The sequence below is a fragment of the Musa acuminata genome, chromosome BXJ1-3 (assembly GCF_036884655.1).
Source record: "Musa acuminata AAA Group cultivar baxijiao chromosome BXJ1-3, Cavendish_Baxijiao_AAA, whole genome shotgun sequence".
In the NCBI taxonomy this organism is placed as follows: domain Eukaryota; kingdom Viridiplantae; phylum Streptophyta; class Magnoliopsida; order Zingiberales; family Musaceae; genus Musa; species Musa acuminata.
In genome coordinates, this window is record NC_088329.1 from 45245712 (window position 1) to 45264867 (window position 19156).

At 41.4% G+C, this 19156-nt stretch overlaps 3 protein-coding genes across 15 annotated transcripts; 2 read left to right on the forward strand and 1 right to left on the reverse strand.

Moving 5' to 3' along the window:
- Window positions 1-556: 556 nt before the first annotated feature.
- LOC135634651 (putative lipase ROG1) lies at window positions 557-6826 on the forward strand. Its single transcript, XM_065145116.1, has 10 exons — window positions 557-1010; window positions 1721-1788; window positions 2670-2740; window positions 2956-3225; window positions 4087-4247; window positions 4337-4392; window positions 4510-4562; window positions 4634-4766; window positions 5891-5988; window positions 6371-6826. Exons 1-10 carry the CDS (start codon window positions 778-780, stop codon window positions 6440-6442), a joined length of 1215 nt encoding a protein of 404 aa, XP_065001188.1. The 5' UTR covers window positions 557-777; the 3' UTR covers window positions 6443-6826.
- Window positions 6827-8121: 1295 nt separating this feature from the next.
- LOC135634659 (pentatricopeptide repeat-containing protein At3g49710-like) lies at window positions 8122-16996 on the forward strand. 13 transcript variants are annotated; one of them, XM_065145180.1, is made up of 5 exons: window positions 8122-11586; window positions 12199-12376; window positions 16283-16342; window positions 16462-16571; window positions 16636-16996. In XM_065145180.1, exon 1 carries the CDS (start codon window positions 8227-8229, stop codon window positions 10387-10389), a length of 2163 nt encoding a protein of 720 aa, XP_065001252.1. In that variant the 5' UTR covers window positions 8122-8226; the 3' UTR covers window positions 10390-11586; window positions 12199-12376; window positions 16283-16342; window positions 16462-16571; window positions 16636-16996. The 13 variants fall into 13 exon arrangements, with proteins under 13 accessions (XP_065001252.1, XP_065001233.1, XP_065001260.1 ...); XM_065145161.1 differs by having other exon boundaries at window positions 16646-16996; XM_065145188.1 differs by having other exon boundaries at window positions 16482-16571; window positions 16646-16996.
- A 594-nt stretch (window positions 16997-17590) lies between these two features.
- LOC135634701 (receptor-like protein 44) lies at window positions 17591-18883 on the reverse strand. Its single transcript, XM_065145224.1, has one exon. It carries the CDS (start codon window positions 18483-18485, stop codon window positions 17625-17627), a length of 861 nt encoding a protein of 286 aa, XP_065001296.1. The 5' UTR covers window positions 18486-18883; the 3' UTR covers window positions 17591-17624.
- Window positions 18884-19156: the final 273 nt, after the last annotated feature.

Sequence of the window (19156 nt, forward strand, 5' to 3'; positions counted from 1 at the left end):
TGATGCGGATGCATCAACTTGAGATACACGTTTCACGAAGTCGCTGAGCAACTATAGTTTTAGGCGCCTTCATTTTATTTGCTCATCCTGCATGCCCCATAATTATCGTCATTGCCCACGTAATAAACTTCATCACATCATGCCGACTCGGATGCAGAAACCTCAACGCCGGTGGGGCCCATGCCGTATTCACGGGTGCTGGTGCAACCTTAAGGTGACCTTCGATGGAACTTTTCGGCCGTAATTTCCGCGGAGGTACGATCGGACGGCCGTAGTGAGCACCACCGACGCGTGTCATTCGTCGGAACCCCTTGCACGGGATCGTTGATACAGCGGAAATGTATGATTTTGGACAATGTACTCGCTGCCCCTTCCAGAAGTGAGGATCCAATATACTGGGCGAAGCCAGAGACTACCGGTTTCTCCACGGGACCGTATGGTTGGGCCCACATGACGGTGGATGGCTTGTGAGAGAAAATAGCTGTTGTGTGTATCGAACTAAAAGGGGATCCTCGCTACGCTTCAAATTCCGCGAATTTGTCAAAGGCAACGTCGGGAGGAAGTGAGAGGTGGGGCTTTCGCCATCACCTTCTCTAACCCCTTTGATCGCCAACTAAACTTGAACGAACGATTACCAGAAGGAGCGGAGGGGAGGAAGAAGAAGTCAGAGATGAGAGCCGGGGGGTGATATAAGAGCGCCATCGCATCATCGAAAGCCCTCATAAACCCCCGCGAACCGACAGATCGATCGGAAAGAGAGATCGGCAAGGTTTCGAGATGGCCCAAGGCGAAGCGGCTCCCGAGGACGACGGGAAGCGGAGCAGCACGCGGCAGTGGCGGCGGTACACCTCCTACCTTCGGCGGCCGAGTTGCCTCAACCCCGCCGCGGATGGTCCGACCGGGATGGGGAGCGATCGGAGCGTCGCGGCGGCCGTGCGGGACAGCGGGAGCGCCGCGGAGCAGCCGGCTCCCACCCATCTGGTCGTGATGGTGAATGGCATCATCGGGAGGTCTGCTTCCATGGAGACGTGCTGATCCCATCGTTTTCTTTCCCTGTGATCTTATTGTGCCGGATTTGTTCTTTCGTTTCGTCTTTGTTTTCCGGGAACTCGATTTTGTTGCTTTCCCTCTCCTTTTCTTTTTGATCTTTTCGTTGTGCGCTGCCTCTCGATTCCCAGTGCGAGTGACGAGAGGGAAGAGACGCGTGTGGGGTGGCCGCGCTGCAACGTCTCGGCGCGCGCCGCCTCCACCAATCGTCTCTCGCATCGTGGCCTTCATCGTCTCTCGCTCTTTTCGTTCGTACTGGCGAACAACTTCCGAGGGGTATTTTTAAGTGACCCACCGACAACACTGGTGGTCGGACCGGGGCCCAGAAGGCTGGATGGCACCTGATGTGGGTCCCGCCGACGCCACGTTAAGGGGATGGTGGCCGGAGGGTCGGATCCCACCCACAAACCTCAAGCACGCAAACACGCGTAGCTGATCGGATGCACGATTTTTAAGGCACATCACGGGCGCTGCTTCGGCAGCTCGCAGTACCCTGAGCTACTCAGCTGCGCGTGCAGAACAACGTTCCTGCTCTCTGTGCGATCTTGGTGTTAGTTATGCAATCGAATCTCTTTGTCTTTTTCTGCTTGAGTTACTTCAGAAGAAACACGACTGATACGCAGCTTGTGATCCATTCTTCGCTCCTGAAATATGTTTTCTTTTATGTCTGCAGTGCTGCAAATTGGAAATACGCTGCCAAACAGTTCGTGAAAAGCCATCCTAAAGACGTTGTGGTGCATCGTGAGTTATTCGATCGTTCTATAATATGTGTTAGGGAGAATTAGAATTACCCTTGAAGAGCTCAGATAAACGCAAGTCCTTTGATATATATTTTCGAATGATTATTTTTCGATCTTAAAATTTCAATTATTCTTTGTAAATTGAGTACCTCTTTCGAAATCTGAAACTCAAAACTTCTTTTTTTATTGTTTACTTGAAAATATTGCTCAGGTAGCTTGCATTTGAGTAGGAAAGGGTGGTATAAGTTTCTAAAGTGACGTGAAGATGGCTTTTTTGTTTTGTACTGATTGGCAAGAATATAGGGACCCTATATGTTTAAGAGAATTATGATCTAATTTATAAATGCATAGCTAGATACTATAATAAGTGAACACCAAATGTCTTTTAAAAACTATTCAGATGCATTAAGAGACAAGCATGCAAGTTCCCAGAGGACTGTTGAGAACGTGGCATAAATTTGAATATAGGTTTAGTTTCGGATGATGAACATCCTATTCGTGAGCTATGAAATTATTTTCAAGTATATGGATATTTCACTGGTAAAATAGGATTTGAAACTGGTACTGTTAACATGAATTGATATCAAATTCATTTTTCATCAAGTTTTCTGCAAAATGTAAGCATTTTTTTATATTAAATATTCAATAACATTACATAAATTGGTTCTTCTTATGTTTGCATTTTGGATATCCGATATCTACAGAACACTTTCTCCTTCTTTTTCCCAATTGAACTATAATTTAATAATAACTAAAGTGTTTCTTTTTTAATTTAAGGACAATTGAAGTGTTTCTTATTTAATTTAAGAACAACTGAAATGTTTCTTTTATTCCTTCTTTCTTTCTATTATAATCTGTGATTTATACTTTGTTTTTCTGCAGGCAGTGAATGTAATTATTCGACATTGACTTTTGATGGTGTTGATGTAATGGGTGAGAGATTAGCAGATGAGGTTCCTGCTCTTTTTCTTAATCTTCAACCATCTGTCTGTGCTGCCTAAATATAATAAGACATTACAAAAAAATAATCTTTAATGCCAGACACAAGTTAATTAGATATAGGTTGATTCCATCTATTTCTAGATTATGTGATCGATTGGGTTTTGTCATTAGGGTTCTTGATCAATTATGTTATTAGTTTGCTTAACTAATATGTTTTTTGTATCAGGTTATATCGATTGTTGCTAATAATCCTGGTCTTCAAAAGATTTCATTTGTTGGTCATTCACTTGGTGGCTTGATTTCAAGATATGCTATTAGTCTACTATATGAGAAGTCAATACGGAAGCGCAGTTCAGAGGAAAATGGGGAATGTGAAGACCATACTCCTGGAACCACATGTGTGGACAAAATTTTAAAAGGCAAAATTGCTGGACTGGAGCCAATTAATTTTATTACTTTTGCAACACCACATCTTGGGTCAAGATTGCACAAGCAGGTGACATCCACAAGCATGGTTTCTTTTTCCCTTGCTATTTATTGGATCACAATTCAATTTCATGTCCTGATTTGTTTAATTTAATTATAGTAGGAGTAGAATAAGCTGGTCAAATTACACCATTGCCATCTGAAAATGTTTCATATTCAGATGCTTTCACCATCTAAATACTTTTATCCATGATAGCTAGTTATATGGGTTTTCACTTCCATCTAAATATTCTCCTTTCTGTATAAGAACTTGGTAATTTTCACATTTATACTGTTATATATATATATATATAGTGTTCGTGACACTTGAATTAGTTGTTTTTTCATTTTTAGAACACTTTCTGACCAGCTGATCTGAATGACCAATTTCACGCTTATGATTCTTTAGGTTAGATTAACGAAATATCACATAACAGATACAGAGGCTTGCAAAATCTTGAGGACAAGAGTTGTCTTGTTGTTCAATTATTTGAAACCAACATATACATCCTATTGTGCATCAATATGAAAATATTATATAGGTACCAGCTAAATTATAAAACATCTGAAAATATTGTTTAAGTGGCCACATAATAAATGGTTATGTAAACTATGCTTCTACTGCTTTGTTCTAGATCATCTGCAAGACATCATCTTAGAAAAGCCAACTGAGTATATGTTGCTACTTCTGCTTTTCTTTATCTTTCCAAAATACTTAGATTTCTTAATCCTTCTCAAAACATTTAATTTCTGCTGTTTTATACAAGGTGCAAATGCCACTTTGGCCAAACATGGTATCATTCCTACTGTGGGGAGGATGATCTGTACTTAGCTTAAACAATGTTATCTTTATTGCACTTTTCTTCCAAAATTGATAACAAGAATTTTGCAGATCCCAGTTCTTCGTGGTTTCTATGCATTGGAAAAAATGGCATATCATACTTGTTGGATTCTCGGAAGAACAGGAAAACATCTATTTCTAAAAGACAAAGATAATGGAAAACCTCCTCTTCTTGTTCAGATGGTCAATGACTATGGAGATCTTCGATTCATGTGGGCCTTGCTTTGTCATAGATCTTTAAATACCAGAATATTTAATAGTTTTATCATGTTAGTCTTTAATTTTATGTCTATGTTGGCAGGTCTGCTCTGCAATCTTTCAAGCGTCGTGTTGCATACTCGAATGTTTGCTTTGACTGTATCCCATTCTGTTTTTCATTAATGTGATATATATGCCTTAAGACTACCTGTTTGATTTATATCATTATGTGCATTTGTAGCATTTACCTTTTAAGAAAACTTAACTCAAGTTCAGTTATTGTTGGGCGAAAGACATCATCAATTCGTCGTCAACATGAGCTTCCCAAGGTAAAATTTTTAAGATTCAATTATGTAGCAGTGATATGGGCATATCTCATTGTCATTCTCTCTTTCTGCAGCGCCAAGATTTTATGAAAAATAGTCAATATCGGCACATTGTATATGTCGAGAAACCAATAATTACTGATGTGCCACAGATGAATTTTTCAGCGTCAATGACTTGTGAACTGAATACTATAAGTGAGATGGAAGGTTCATCACTAACTTTCTCACTTCTTTCTAGTTTAAATACTGTGACCTGAAATATCAGGGTTTTCTCATATAAATGGATTGTATATTATATAATTATCTGGCTTCCTTGATTTACACCAATAATAAATATCTACTTTGTGGTTTATATCCTAGAGCTCTCAAAGTATACTAGAACAAAATATTGATGTACATAGATAGGAAAATATGACACAATGTCTTTTAAGAAAGACAAAAAAAATATGGGTTGGTAACAATATGAGCAGTTATAAGGTGGTATCCTTTTAACTTCAGAGATATTTGTAAAAGTCCATGTAAAGTCAAAGACATTTTTTATCAAGCAGTCTCAGAAGGATCTTTAACTGAAAATATACAATTCTAGGAAGAAATGTTGTAGTTTCGGTATAAAGCAATATGAAAAAAAATCATACAAAAACTATCAAGGGATAAAAATTGCATTTCCATTCAAGCTTCTTGGTTCTCTTTAATTGGAATGTACTCATGAATGTACATCAAAATTTTAGCATCCACTCAATGAATCTGGCAACAAGGTTTAGTTGGTTCTACATGCCATTGGTGATATTTTATGTTGAAGGGAAAAGAAACAAGTACATCTTCAAACAAATAGACCAAAAAAAAAATCACATTCTCATGTTTAGCTTCTTATTGTAATTTCAGTATGGGAATTTTCTACTTGGGAGTATAGATGGATCTAGCTGCAAGTAACAATACCTAGCTAGTTGAACATATAACTCAGAGAAAACTGCTGTTTGCTTTATTTATATCCAAAAGCACCTGAATCAGCTCAAGAACATAATGGCAATTAAAAAGGATATAAAACAGCTGGTTATTATTTAATTTGATATGAGCTTGAAGTTGATGCAGAGAATTAAGTTTGTGGACAATAAGGCTTCATTTTGTTGTGAAATCCTCTACAAGCAGGCGGCAGCATAGATTTGTGTGTTATGCACGATCATTTTTTTATGAGCGCACTCACTAACTTTTTAAGATATTTGAAACTCGTGGCACTAGATATTCTGCATAATGCTAATTACTATCATCAAATATCTTATGTCCCAGTTTCTGAGATCAACTGTATCGTTAACTATTTGCTATGGAATTTGCAGAGGTAATGATCAATGGTCTGAACAGAGTTCCTTGGGAAAGAGTAGATGTTAGTTTCCGGAAATGTTCACAAAGATTTTTTGCTCACAGTACTATGCAGGTTTGTTATCGTCACTCCTGAGCAAAATATTTATCAATAAAATGTCTTCTCAGTACTATATGCGGTAACCATAACTTGTCTTATTTTCATTCTTTATGTCAACAATCAACTAGTGCATATCGATGAGTATTTGTCTTCCAGCTTCATTTGCATGGACAAGCTAGAAGTTGCTGTTATCGGATGTGTTCATATCCACGGACTGGAATTCACATATTTAAAACTAAGAAAATAAAAGCCTATAAAGAGTGTTTATTTTCTTTCATTTAACTACTCTTCTGATTAATGATTTTAGTTACACGGATACAATTTTGTATGATCCACACATGTAAGAGAAGCATGAAAGTTTAGTCTGACGATTGAGAATTTTCTGCATCTTTTACAGGTTAAGACCTACCTTATAAATTCCCATGGTGCAGATGTGATCTTTCACATGATCGACAACTTTCTCTTGTAGCTGCCAATTAAAGCTTGCTGCTGCAGTTCATACAATCGGGCGTCTCAGCTTTCTTTTTCGTTTATTTCTATTTTTCCTTTTTGAGGGAATCAATTGTACCATCTCAAATTTGAGATGCTCGTATATGCAGAGGAGATAGATGAATCAGGAAAAGTGCTCTTCTTCTTCATCCAGCATCCCCTGTGAAAACATACAGAGTCTCCATTTCTTCCCGCAACCCCGAGGGTAAGCACCCACCTCATATTTTGTCAACGTTTTATTGGTCTTATATGTAAATCCAGATAATTAGTTCTAAGACAAATTTAACATGTAAAACATCTCATTTACTGTGTATTCATTAACATTCTTATTGAAATGTCATCCAAGCGTAAGCTGAAGCCTGCATGTTTCGTTCCCTCATCTCTCCGCCACTTCATGTTCTTAATGGTTGATTTCCTTTCTGCTTAGTAAATAAACATACTTCAGGTAGATTCATCTCATGCCTTCACTGGTGCCAGCTCTCTGATATGTGGGGGAACTGTCGTTGGGTCCTCTCGGATAGAGACATCTGTGGGGGGAAGTAGTCACCTTTTGTTCCTAATAGGAAAAGTAACTGTGTAAGCGTTACGTTATCGATTGGATCGATTGATCCAATCGGAAACTACCACTCGGTGAAAGAACCCATGCGTCTCGCATGCGATCATCGATAGGAGCACGATCCTTCAAACCTTGCCCATCTCAATCTTTGGAAGGGCCAAGCTCATCCCTCCCTTTTCCCTTTTATAGGTCACTCATCGCAAGTAATTTGTCACATACCATCAATTATGATTTCAGGAAGACTCAGCACATTCAACAAGTGGCAAGGGGAACCATCTCTTGCTTATCTCAAATAAGCTTGATAAACAATGCTCTTGCTACTATTCTTCCCTGACGCCACCCTCGAAGAGGAGTTCTTATCGGTCGTCAACTTAAATGAGCCCCTTGATAACGTGAGGGATTCCTTGACCGGCCACAATCGCACTCCATCGGTCGTTCATATATAAAAGTTAGCCCCAAAGCCTAACGAGGAAAGGATCTCTACTATTGTTACCTTCCAACTGAGTTTACTATCGGAGAGGTCGGGGCAGAAACATCTCTTAACGTTGATCGCTAGTGCAGGGACCTCAGCGAGGCTAAGGTGCACCTCGAGACGATACCAAATCCACTTGCGAACAAGCAGCATCTTAGGATCGTGCCAACTGGACCTATTTCCGCTCCAATCTCCTTTCATGACCCCCCATGGATCCTTTGGATGAGTTTACGCCTTCAAGATCAAACCAAGTATGATATCAAAGCAATAACATTTTGGCATAGAAGAAGGGTCATGAGCCCTTGGCTCCCCGGAGCACTGATAAATATATTTAGTCTTATATTGATTGAGGAGTAGGGGCACCAATACTTGTAAGTTTATCGGATTACACTTACCTTACGAAAAGGTAAAACTTATGATCAAATGTTGACTTATCAACCCAGTTTGATTCATTGAGATAGATTCAAACTTGTTTGACTCAAATTGAATCTAACCAACCAACTTCAAGTTAAATTATTTTAGGTTGGTTTAATTAGTATCTATTTGAATTGAATTTGGTTCGAATAAATATACAGGTGCACCAATATTCATACGCTTCAAACTAAACACCACATGCATTGAATACATACATGGAGCACTCGAGCTGATTCGATCAAATGCATTGGGCGTACGCTTATAGACTCGATGAACCCAGTCATCGTGAAGCCAGTCGGCACGCGTGCGAGCGGGTCCTCGAATGAACCTCTTCTCGGCTCAGTTGTCGCAACTCCAAGCCGCCACACTCCGCTTCCGCGACCTCCTCAAAGCCTGCATCGGCCGGCGCGACCTCACCGCCGGCCGCGCCCTCCACGCCCTCTTCCTCAAGTCCTTCGTTCCCCCCTCCACCTACCTCGCCAACCACTTCGTCCTTCTCTATTCGAGCTGCGGCCAGCTCGCGCTCGCTCACCAGTCGTTCGATGAAATTTCCCACCCGAACGTCTTCTCCCACAACGCCCTCCTCGCCGCTTATGCCCGCCTGTCCCACCCCGACGCAGCTCATCGCCTCTTCCTACGGATCCCCTTTCCTGACCTCGTATCCTACAACACCCTCCTCTCTGCCTTTGCCGCTGCGGATGGCGCCTGCTCCCTCGATTCCGTCCGCCTTTTCTCACACATGCGCCGCCTTGGCTCTGATGCCGATGGCTTCACCCTCTCCTCTGTCATCTCCTCTGTTGTTGATGACGTCGAACAGTTACACTCGCTTGCTATCGCCTCGGGTCTTGACTCGTATGTATCTGTCAACAATGCTCTTATCAGCAGCTATAGTAAAGGTGGCCTCTTGAATGAAGCCGAAAGGGTTTTTGGTGGGATGGTGACCTCGCGAGATGCTGTTTCTTGGAACTGCATGATCGTGGCTTACGGGCAGCACCGGCGAGGACCGAAAGCTCTCAACTTGTTTCAGGAAATGATGAGGAGGGAATTCGAAGTCGACATGTACACGCTGGCGAGTCTGCTGACAGCATTCACATCAGTGAAGGACTTAGATGGCGGTGCACAATTCCATGCACAGCTGATCAAGACGGGTTTTGAGAGGAATTCACATGTCGGAAGTGGTCTGATTGATCTGTACTCGAAGGTCGGTCAGATACGCGACGCAAGGAAAGTTTTCGAGGAGGTTGATGATCCTGATTTGGTTGTATGGAACACTATGATCTCGGGGTACTCTGTCAATGATGAGTTCTCCGAGGAAGGTATCCAATGCTTTCGTGAGATGCAGCGAGCCGGTTTCAGGCCTGATGATTGCAGCTTTGTCTGTGCAATCAGTGCGTGCTCAAATCTGTCATCCCCATCTCAAGGGAAGCAAATGCATGGACTGACGATTAAGACTGAGTTTCCAAGCAACCAAATCTCGGTCGACAATGCACTAATTTCCATGTATTCAAAATGTGGCAATCTCAGGGATGCTCATATGCTGTTCAAGAGGATGCCCAAACAGAATGTGGTCTCGTTCAACACAATGATCGGGGCATATGCTCAGCACGGACTTGGATTAGAAGCGTTGGTTCTGTTCAAAGAGATGCTTAATTTGGATCATGTGCCCACGAGCATCACTTTCATTTCTGTGCTTTCCGCGTGTGCTCACACCGGAAGGGTTGATGAGGGTTGGAAGTACTTCAATTCTATGAAACAAAAGTATGATATTGAACCTGGAGAAGAGCATTACTCGTGCATGCTAGATCTTCTGGCTCGAGCTGGGAAGTTTGATGAGGCTGAGGGGCTAGTCAAGAGAATGCCATTTGATCCAGGCTTGATTGGATGGTCTACATTACTCAGTGCTTGTCGGACCCATGGAAACTTGGAGCTGGGTGCAATGGCTGCAGAGAAGCTTCTTCAGCTGGAGCCTGCTAATGCAGCTGCCTATGTGATGCTGTCAAACATGTATGCTAGCACAGGTAGATGGGATGAGTTTGCGACAGTTAGAAAGCTGATGAAAGACAGAGGGGTAAGGAAGAAACCGGGTTGCAGTTGGATTGAACTGGAGAAGAAAATCCATGTGTTTGTTGCTGATGATGTTACACATCCAAGGATTAAGGATATCTGCCAGTTCTTGGAGGAGATGTCGAAGAAGATGAAGCTAGCCGGGTATGTCCCAGATGTGAGATGGGCTCCCATAAGGGATAATATTACAGGAGAGACAAGGGCTGGATACCACAGTGAGAAACTTGCTGTTGCATTCGGGTTGATCAGTACTGCCGAAGGAGTACCAATATTGGTGGTGAAGAATCTTAGAATATGTGGAGATTGCCATAGTTCGATCAAGTTTATTTCTGCAATCACTGGAAGGGAGATTACTGTGAGGGATGCACATAGGTTTCATTGTTTTAGCGATGGCAATTGCTCCTGTGGAGATTTCTGGTGAAGACTCTCAAGCAGACTAAGTTTTCTTGCAAAGCATAATAACCAAGCTTGAAGCACCTAAGGAGTGGGATTCCAGGTTCTGATTCTTCCCAATATCTCCACATATGCAACATTTGCACTGCAAGCTGAGATTTTAAGCTCTTTGTGTTAATTGCTGGTGGTGTTACCCAAAGTCATGACCTACAAGATCCTAATAGTTGCAAGTGTTGGTGATACAGCTTCCATCATGCTGGGGCTGCAGCTGACACAGTGTATCACCATTGAAACAAAGAGGTGTGTTTTCACTAAACCCCTCAACTTCATTCACTAGGTGGAAATAAATTAGAGGATTTGTATTGATCCAAAATTACTTCTAATATTTGTACACTGGATTAGTTTAATTCTTTTCTTTTTCAAAACAGTGATTGAATATTTATTATTATCAATCATGAGGTCAATGGTCATTGACTTTGTCCATTGACTTTGTACACTTGATAATCTGCTGTTAGGTGGAAAAGTCAATGTCCTTTCAATTTCTGACAAATGCATGATAAAAAGAACCAATTTGGTAGAGTTTTCCTAGTGTCCATATTGACAATATATTGTGGCTCACAGATTTTTCCACTACAAATTACAAAGGTTTTGTCAGATATAATTTGCTTCAAAAGCAAAAAAAAGGTATTTTATACATACATGAATTGAACCCATCAAACGAGAGCTCTGATTGGTGGGATTTGGTGGACTGTATTGGATATGGTCCGCTGAATCCACGCCCATGTCTTGGGCCTTTAATGCGAACATGATCGATATCGGAGCCCAAGGGAGAGTTCGTGGGTCGGATCTTATTGTGTAAACCGACCTATTTCCGACCCGAGTGCGAAATAAGACACCCTCCCTTGTATACCAACAAGCTATTCCGAAAAGAAGACGCGGACGAGGCGGTTCGCTCGCCGCTCTCGTTTCTTCCGAGGCCATTGCCGACCGAGTCATTCTCCAGATCCATCCTTGGTTTCGAGAACTCTTTCGTGTTCCTCCCCCCTATCAGCGATCCGTCGAAGCATGCCTGTGAACTGAGCCTCTCAACTTGGAGCTTTGTTTTGGAGATGAGCCCCAATGACAGGCAGGGCGACCAAAACACGTGGCAGGAGAGGAGTACGCGTCCAGGGGTTGGGGATTTATTCTCTCCGTATTGATTAGTGCCACCGCCATCACCTTTGCGGTAAATTTCACGCCTCTCACGTTTCTTGATTGGTTCGCTTCTTGCGACGTTCGAGGGTTGTATAGTTTTGCGACGCTTTCAACGATCAATAGCAGTTCTGTGAGTGATTTCAGCATAACAAATGGCTTATGTTTGTATTTTACTGGTGTTCTTTGGTCAATTTGACGCCTCTCTCCCGTTTCTCGATTCGGTCTCTTCTTGCAATGTTCGAGGGTTATGGAGTTTTGTGACGTTTTCAAATATTAATAGCAGTCCTGTGAGTGATTTCGGCATAATAAATGGCTCATGGTTGCAATATTTCTGTTCTTTGTTAAATTTGGCGCCTCTCTCCCGTTTCTTGATTCGTTCTCTTCTTGCAATGTTCGAGGGTTATGGAGTTTCTTGACGCTTTCGACTATCAATAGCAGTTCTGTGAATGATTTCTGTATAAAAAACGACTCACGTTTGTATTTTACTGTGTTCTTCGGTAAATTTGACACCTCTCTCCTGTTTCTTGATTGGTTCTGTACTTGCAATGTTTTAGGGTTATGGAATATTCTTAACATTCTGACATAACCGTCACTTTTTATCTAATATTAATTATCCAGTTGGAATGGTATGTTATCTTTGCAGTAGGATTCTATCTCTAACATCGCAACAACTTGATATGCTGTTGTGGAGATAGTTAGAAGGGGACTGAGTAAATCTGACATTACTTATGTGGTTTCATTACTTAAGTGGAATTCCTCAATGGAAGGGAGATCGTGGAGTTTGTAAGAGTTTCATCACAGCATCACCGAAAAAGATTGAGGTAGGTATCCCATCCCTTCTTCCCATATTAATCTCATAAAATATATCTCTTATTATTGATATCATAAAATATCATTCATGTTACTATGTTCATGATTTTTTTTCTCAAATCTAGATTTTTTAACATGTATGAATTGGCATGTTGTAAAAACTTGTTGGATCATGCTTCTAAAGTTATGTGATGAAATAACATGAAAGAATAACAACCTAACTTATTATACAAATATTGAGGTATGTCTTAATATTATTTCAAACACAAATACTAAGGGTCAACAACATCACGTGATATCATCACATGATAGAAGTCTCAAGCTTATTGTAACAATAATAACCTATTACATAAAATGTTCCAACATTATTTGGTCATGGTTTAAAAAGCTAACAAGCAACGAAAACAAATGTTAGGTCGTCCTCCTCAAAGATAGGACATGTGTTGTTCCTTTTACATAAAACAAAATGTTTTAACATTATTTAGGCACGATTTAAAAAGCTAACAAACAATAAAAACAAATGTTAGGTCGACTATTTAGAGATAGGACATGTGTTGTTCCTCTTGTTATTGGTCGTTATTGTCCTGTGCATTTGAAAAATTTTGCAATAATAAAATTCAGCAACAATGTTGAGTAGGATAATCTCGAATAAACAAAAGGTGCATAAAGGCAGACAATACGAAATAAGATTACAGAAATGATAGCACAAATAATGGTTAATGTATTGAATAATACAAAATACAATGCACACAATATAACAAACCATATGTACATATACAACATCATATACACATGCAAATGGGATGTCCACAGATGCCTTAGGTGCTGCAGGCATCCACTGTCAATCGCCCTTTGCATGTGTATATGATATTGTATATGTATATATTGTTTGTTGTATTGTGTGGATTGTATTTTGCAGTATTCAATGTATTAATCGTTGATTGTGATATCCTTTTTGTTATTTTAATTTGTACCATCTACCTTGATGCACTTTTTGTATATTCAGGATTACCCTACTCAATATTGTTGCTAAATTTTATTGTTGTAAAATTTTTCGGAGACACAAGACAATGACGAGCAACGATAGGAGGAACAACACATGTCCTACCTTTGAGCAGTCGACCTAAGACTTATTTTTTGTTGCTTGTTAGTTTTTCAAACCGTGACTAATTTTTGAACATTTTATATAATAAGTTAGGTTGTTATTTTTATAATAAACTTTATACTTCTTACATGTGATGTTATTTGTCCTTAGTATTTGTGTTTGATAGAATATAACTTGGTATTGTTATAATAAGTTAGGTTATTATTCTTTTGTGTTATTTCATCACATAACTTTATAGCATAATATATAAATATATTTGTTTCTAGTAGAAAGCATGATACAGTAAGTTTTTATTAGATTTGAGAAGAAAATCATGAACATGGTAACATGAATGATATTTTGTGAGATCAAGATGATGATCATAGTTTTGTGAGATTAAACTAGGAGAAAGAGATGGGACACCTACCTCAATCATTTTCGACGATGCCCCTTTGTCCTTCGATGAAACTCCTACCGACTTCTCGATCTCCCCTCTATCATCAACAAAGAGAAGAGGATTGAGGAATCCAATTGAAGTAAAATGACACTACATATGTGATGTCAGATGTACTCCCCTTCCAACTATCTCCACACCAACATATCAAGTTGTTACTCTCCTAACAAGAGATAGAATCCTAGTGTAAAGGACAAATATACCCTTCCAACTTGATTATTAATATTAGACAAAAGAGTCATGGTTGTAAACCTTTCAACTAAGAATAGCAGTTCTGTGGATGAATTCCATGTAACAAATGGCTCAAGTTTGCATTTGATTGGTGTTCTTTGAGAAGTTCTTTGTGCTTCGATTTTTGTATCAGGAAAATGTTAGATTTTGTTGACCTAATTATAGTTTCTTTGCCTCCGCTGTGATTCTTTTTTCCATTAGTTCTCATGAAAATTCGTAAGTTGATTTGCTTGATATCTAAATAGTACGATAGAGCAAGTTATGTTCTTATGTGGTATGGAGCTTGCGTACAATACATCTGACCTTTCTTGGTTAAGTTGTTTGTCAAGGCTGTTCTTTTATTTTGCAGTGATCGCATCATTTATTTGTGCATTATTTTGGAAATTATATTGAAGCAGATTATGATTGCATATTGCTCTTATTTTCATGGCTAGCTGCTTTCTTAAATGATTTCTTTGTTTGTGTTAAAGTGATTTTCGAGTGGATTTAGAATGATTTCTGAGTGATCTTGGTGTGCTTAAAACCGTCTACGAACATATCCTGTGCAAGTGGCTGATGCTTAGGTCTTCAATATTTCATTGTCCTGGAAGATTTACTTAGTGCTGTATTTTTTTTATAGTATGTAAATAAGTAACGAATCAGACAACTCCTATATTGTGCAGGAGCGTGTCATAGTTACTTTGTCATCTTTTATGGTCATGAATGGTTTGGCACATTTGTCACATGCACACTGCATGTAAAATATATGGGTAATGCAACAATTAAAGAGAACTTGTTTTTAGTGTATAAGATTATACAAAGTGCAAGATGAATTTCAATTTAAATTGCATAGACTTTGTGCTAAAGTTCAGTCTTATAAAAAACTCGGTAATGCCAAAATATTTGGCTTTGAACTATTCTTGGGGCGTTGAAGCCAAAGAAATGTTTATGTGAAATTCTTCATGAGCTAAACAATGAAATTTACAAATATTATTTTATATTTGTAGTATGAGAAATGTTTATGTGAAATTAGCAGATAGAAATTGTGTAATGTGGAATGTGTGTGCACTGAAGACCCATAAATGACATACTTATTCACACAGATGACCTGCTTGTTGTTAGTATACCCTCCTATTAAGAGCAAGGGAAATAAATTTCAATAAGCTCGTCAATAGTAATTTTCTAAATTATTATAGGAAATTCTTTAAGATAGTTGATGTCTTCCATGGACAATGACTTTTCTACGTTGTTGTAGAATTTTTCAATATAGTTGTTTTCTTAAAGAAAAAAAGTGGCCTAATTCATGAGCCACCCATTAATGCAGGGAATAGGGAGTGTCGACATACATATTTTTACCCTTGAAAGTAGGAAGACAGTTTTTGTTATTAATCTTGATCATCTGGGTCACGAACGAATTTGTAAGTTGATATCATCAAAAGACAAAAAAGATACATAAGAATTCTTGAAACCATGCATTCTTTAAGTTGGAGATTGTGATGCATTCATGGGGAAAAAAAAGGGAAGAGACTACATTAACTTTTGTTTAGAGCATGGTAGTGGGACTTGTAGGCATTTTTTGTTGCCATCATTAACGAGTTGAACTTAATGTAACTTCTAGATGTCGTTTAGTGGCACTTAGGCTCATCTACTGATCTGCTTTCTGTGGCTTGTGTTCCATGTAAATTCATGACTACTGATATTTTCTAGGATGTTATTTAATGGCTGGATTATGTCTTCAATTGAAACATCATCAGTAGCATGTGGATGTAGATACCTTATAAATGCTGAGGTACCAATTAAAATAAACACAAACTCAGTTGCTCTGTTCACTTTAAGATGCAGCAGCAGAGTAAATTTGTTGAGCCACCACTCTACTTTCTGCTAGCGAACATCACCTGTCACCACTGGTAGTGTTGGAGTCGATTATAATTGTCTGTTTAATAAGTCTATGCCTGGTACAATGGTGCTGGTGGTCCACTTGCATGTACAACTAAGAGATGGTGTAATAACAAAAACAAAACAAAACACCGAAACAGATTGATTTGTTTTATTTATGCATGAGAATTTAATTTGGATGGAATAGTCATACATTAAAGGATTTGTACCCTTTTTTTTTTAAACGATTTTATCCAAGTATTTCATGTTTTTACTCCCATCTGCTGCACACAGATTTCAGAGCAAAAGCCACGGAATACAATACGGCCCCTGATCAAAACCAAGACAATAAAGGTGTCATCACTCGCATCTCCTCATCTTGCATTGCTATGCTACTTTTTTCTTACCCATCTCGTGTCTGCAAAAATTGTTTGACAACTTTCTTTGTGTCTCTCTTTAATGAGAGAGCAAAGGATGCATTCTTGTGCTGCAGAAGTTGCTGAGGTGAAGCTGGAGAGGAGGAATGGGAGATGTCCATACTTGCAGCTGTAAATGTGGAGAGCATGACAGAGGAGAAAACAGGGTAAGACGTCTATTTTTTAAGTTTTGATTTAATGTACACCATTATTATGACGGAAAAGAAAAAGTGCTTGGTAGATTTAAGTTGGCATGGGCGGTCCTGCTGAAAAGAGAAACGAATCCAAAAGAAATAAGATGTAGGGTGTTTGACCAGCTCACCCTACCGCATTAAGAAACGAATGCATATGAGGTCGATGGAAGGGGAGGATTCGTGATGCGAAAGGTGGGAAGCATCGAGGTTGGAAGGAACAAGGCATCCCTCCATTGTCTATTCTATGTCGCATGGCGTGTCATATTCTTGCATGCAAAGCTGCTCGCTCCACCACGAAACTTTTGTTTGGCATAGGGCCCCCGCCCTTGAGCACGCCTGCACGCCTTTCCCAAAGAAAAAATAAGAGGCTGCTTTGGACGTGGGCCACCCTTCTTTCTCTTGCAAATTCTCAATCCCAGTGAGTTCTGCCACCCTGTGATTTGGTTTGGTTTGGTTTGGTTTCACGGACCAAGGTTTGTTGTGTTCATCCTGATTACCAAGGAGAAGAAGCAAAAAAAAAAGACACCTGTGAGCAGCGAGCGAGCTTTCTTCATCATAACAATCACAGGAGCCCTGCGGATGGTCAGTGCAGTGACTGCGTCTGTGTCAGCACTCTTCAGGTTCATTTCATGCTGCTCGTCTGCGGTGTCTCGGACGGTATTGCTGCAATAATGCATTTCCCATTCATATTGGATCCGAGGAGTCTGCTGGGGGAACATGCAGTCTATCGACGGCGACTGATGTGCTCGAGACGAAACAGCAGAGGACAAAAGATTAAAGATTGCAGGATTTCAGCTCCTAATCCATATTTAATCCTGTCATAAAAAAGCGACTATTTATGATGTGAATGAACCACACCAAATCCCGCAAGGAAGCAGTGACTCGCTGTACTGTACATCCTAATTCGTTTCTCGATCAACACAAATTGAGAATGAAAAAGGAGCAGTCAGTATTTACTCTCAGAAAAAAGCAAAAACAAAAGCAGAGGCCGATGGAGAAATAATGCGGAGCTGAAAGGGGAAGCGGTCAGTAGTCGGGCATGAGGTGCGATATCTTTCCCTCCTCGCCGGGCATCGGCGCGGCCTTCTCCGTGACCCGAAGCCAAACACAAACGGCAGTGAAGCTGAGCACCAAGCTGAGAAGCCCGCTGCCGACGCCGATCCCGACAATGGCAAGAACCGACAGGCCGCCGCCCCGCTTTGGCGGCAGCGGGTACCCGTACAAGTCCTTGTTCCCGACGAACGAGCTGGCGTTGAACCTGGGTAGAGCCGCGGCCCCGGCGCCGCCCACCGCCGTCCGGTTGGCTAGCAGCGCCGGGATGGGCCCCTCGAGACGGTTGTCGGAGACGTCGAAGGTGGAGAGGCGGACGAGGAGACCAAGCTGGTCGGGGATGAGCCCCGTGAGGAGGTTAGCGTGGAGGTCGAGCACGTTGAGGTAGGAGCAGAGGGCGAGCTCGGGGGGGATTCGGCCGGAGAGGCGGTTGGAGGAGAGGTTGAGGACGGCGAGGTTGAGGAGGGAGGCGAGCTCCGGGGGGATGGCGCCGGAGAGGGCGTTGGAGGAGAGGTCGAGCGACTGGAGGTTGGTGCAGTTGGCGAGGGAGGTGGAGAGGGCGCCGCCGAGGGAGAGGCCCTGCAGGGAGAGCTTGTACACGCGGCCGTTGTTGCAGGTGACGCCCTCAAGGTAGGAGGTGAAGCCGTTGCAGGGGGCGGCGAAGGTGTCCGCCGTCCAGTTCCGGAGGCTGCCGTTTGGGTCCGTCAGGGAGCTGCGGAGGTTGGAGAGGCAGGCCTCATCGTCCGGATCGGAGACTACCTGCTGCGGCAAGAGGAGGAGGAGCAATGATGGTAGTAACAGTAGGAGCTCCGCCACCCGAGGCGGTCGCGTCGCCATTAGACAGCGGCCAGCGGACGCAGAGCAACCAGGTGGATAAAAATGCCGTCTTTTATCACTCTCTCTCTCTTCCGTGGCGATGGTGTTGAGAGGTAAACGTTGATGGGGGATGCTAAGGATCTTATTATTTGGACAGTGGACAGCCCAACATTCCTATCGAGATGCGTGCTTACTGCAACACCAAGGAACAATTATGATGGGAGGAAAAGGTGAAGTGCATCCGCCATTCTTTCCACCTCCAAATTAATAGTCTTGTTGATGGACCTCCAAGTGGAGTAGTAAGACCGTGACGCCACCGAGGGATGAGGGTGGGGTGTAACAGAGGTTGGTCTCTGCCATAGGAGCTCGAGAGGAGATGGTAGGGCTGAGATGGTCGTATCAGTGTCCGAGAGCATAAGAGATCGAGAGGAGATGGAGATGGTCGTACCAGTATCTGAGAGGCAAAAGCGTGATGCCATGCACGTTACGGCAGATGACAAAACTCAATGGCAGTGGGCGTCGTCATTTCGTGGAGTGATGATGTCCGAGAAGAGCTTCGCATAATTGCATGGCGCAGTGGCAGCAGCAGCACAATCTCCATCTCCGTCGATGTCCTTTCCTCTTGCATCATCCCTCTCTTGTAAGGGTTAGCATCGGTTGGTGCAAGACGAGAGGGTCGGTGGTCGAGTAGA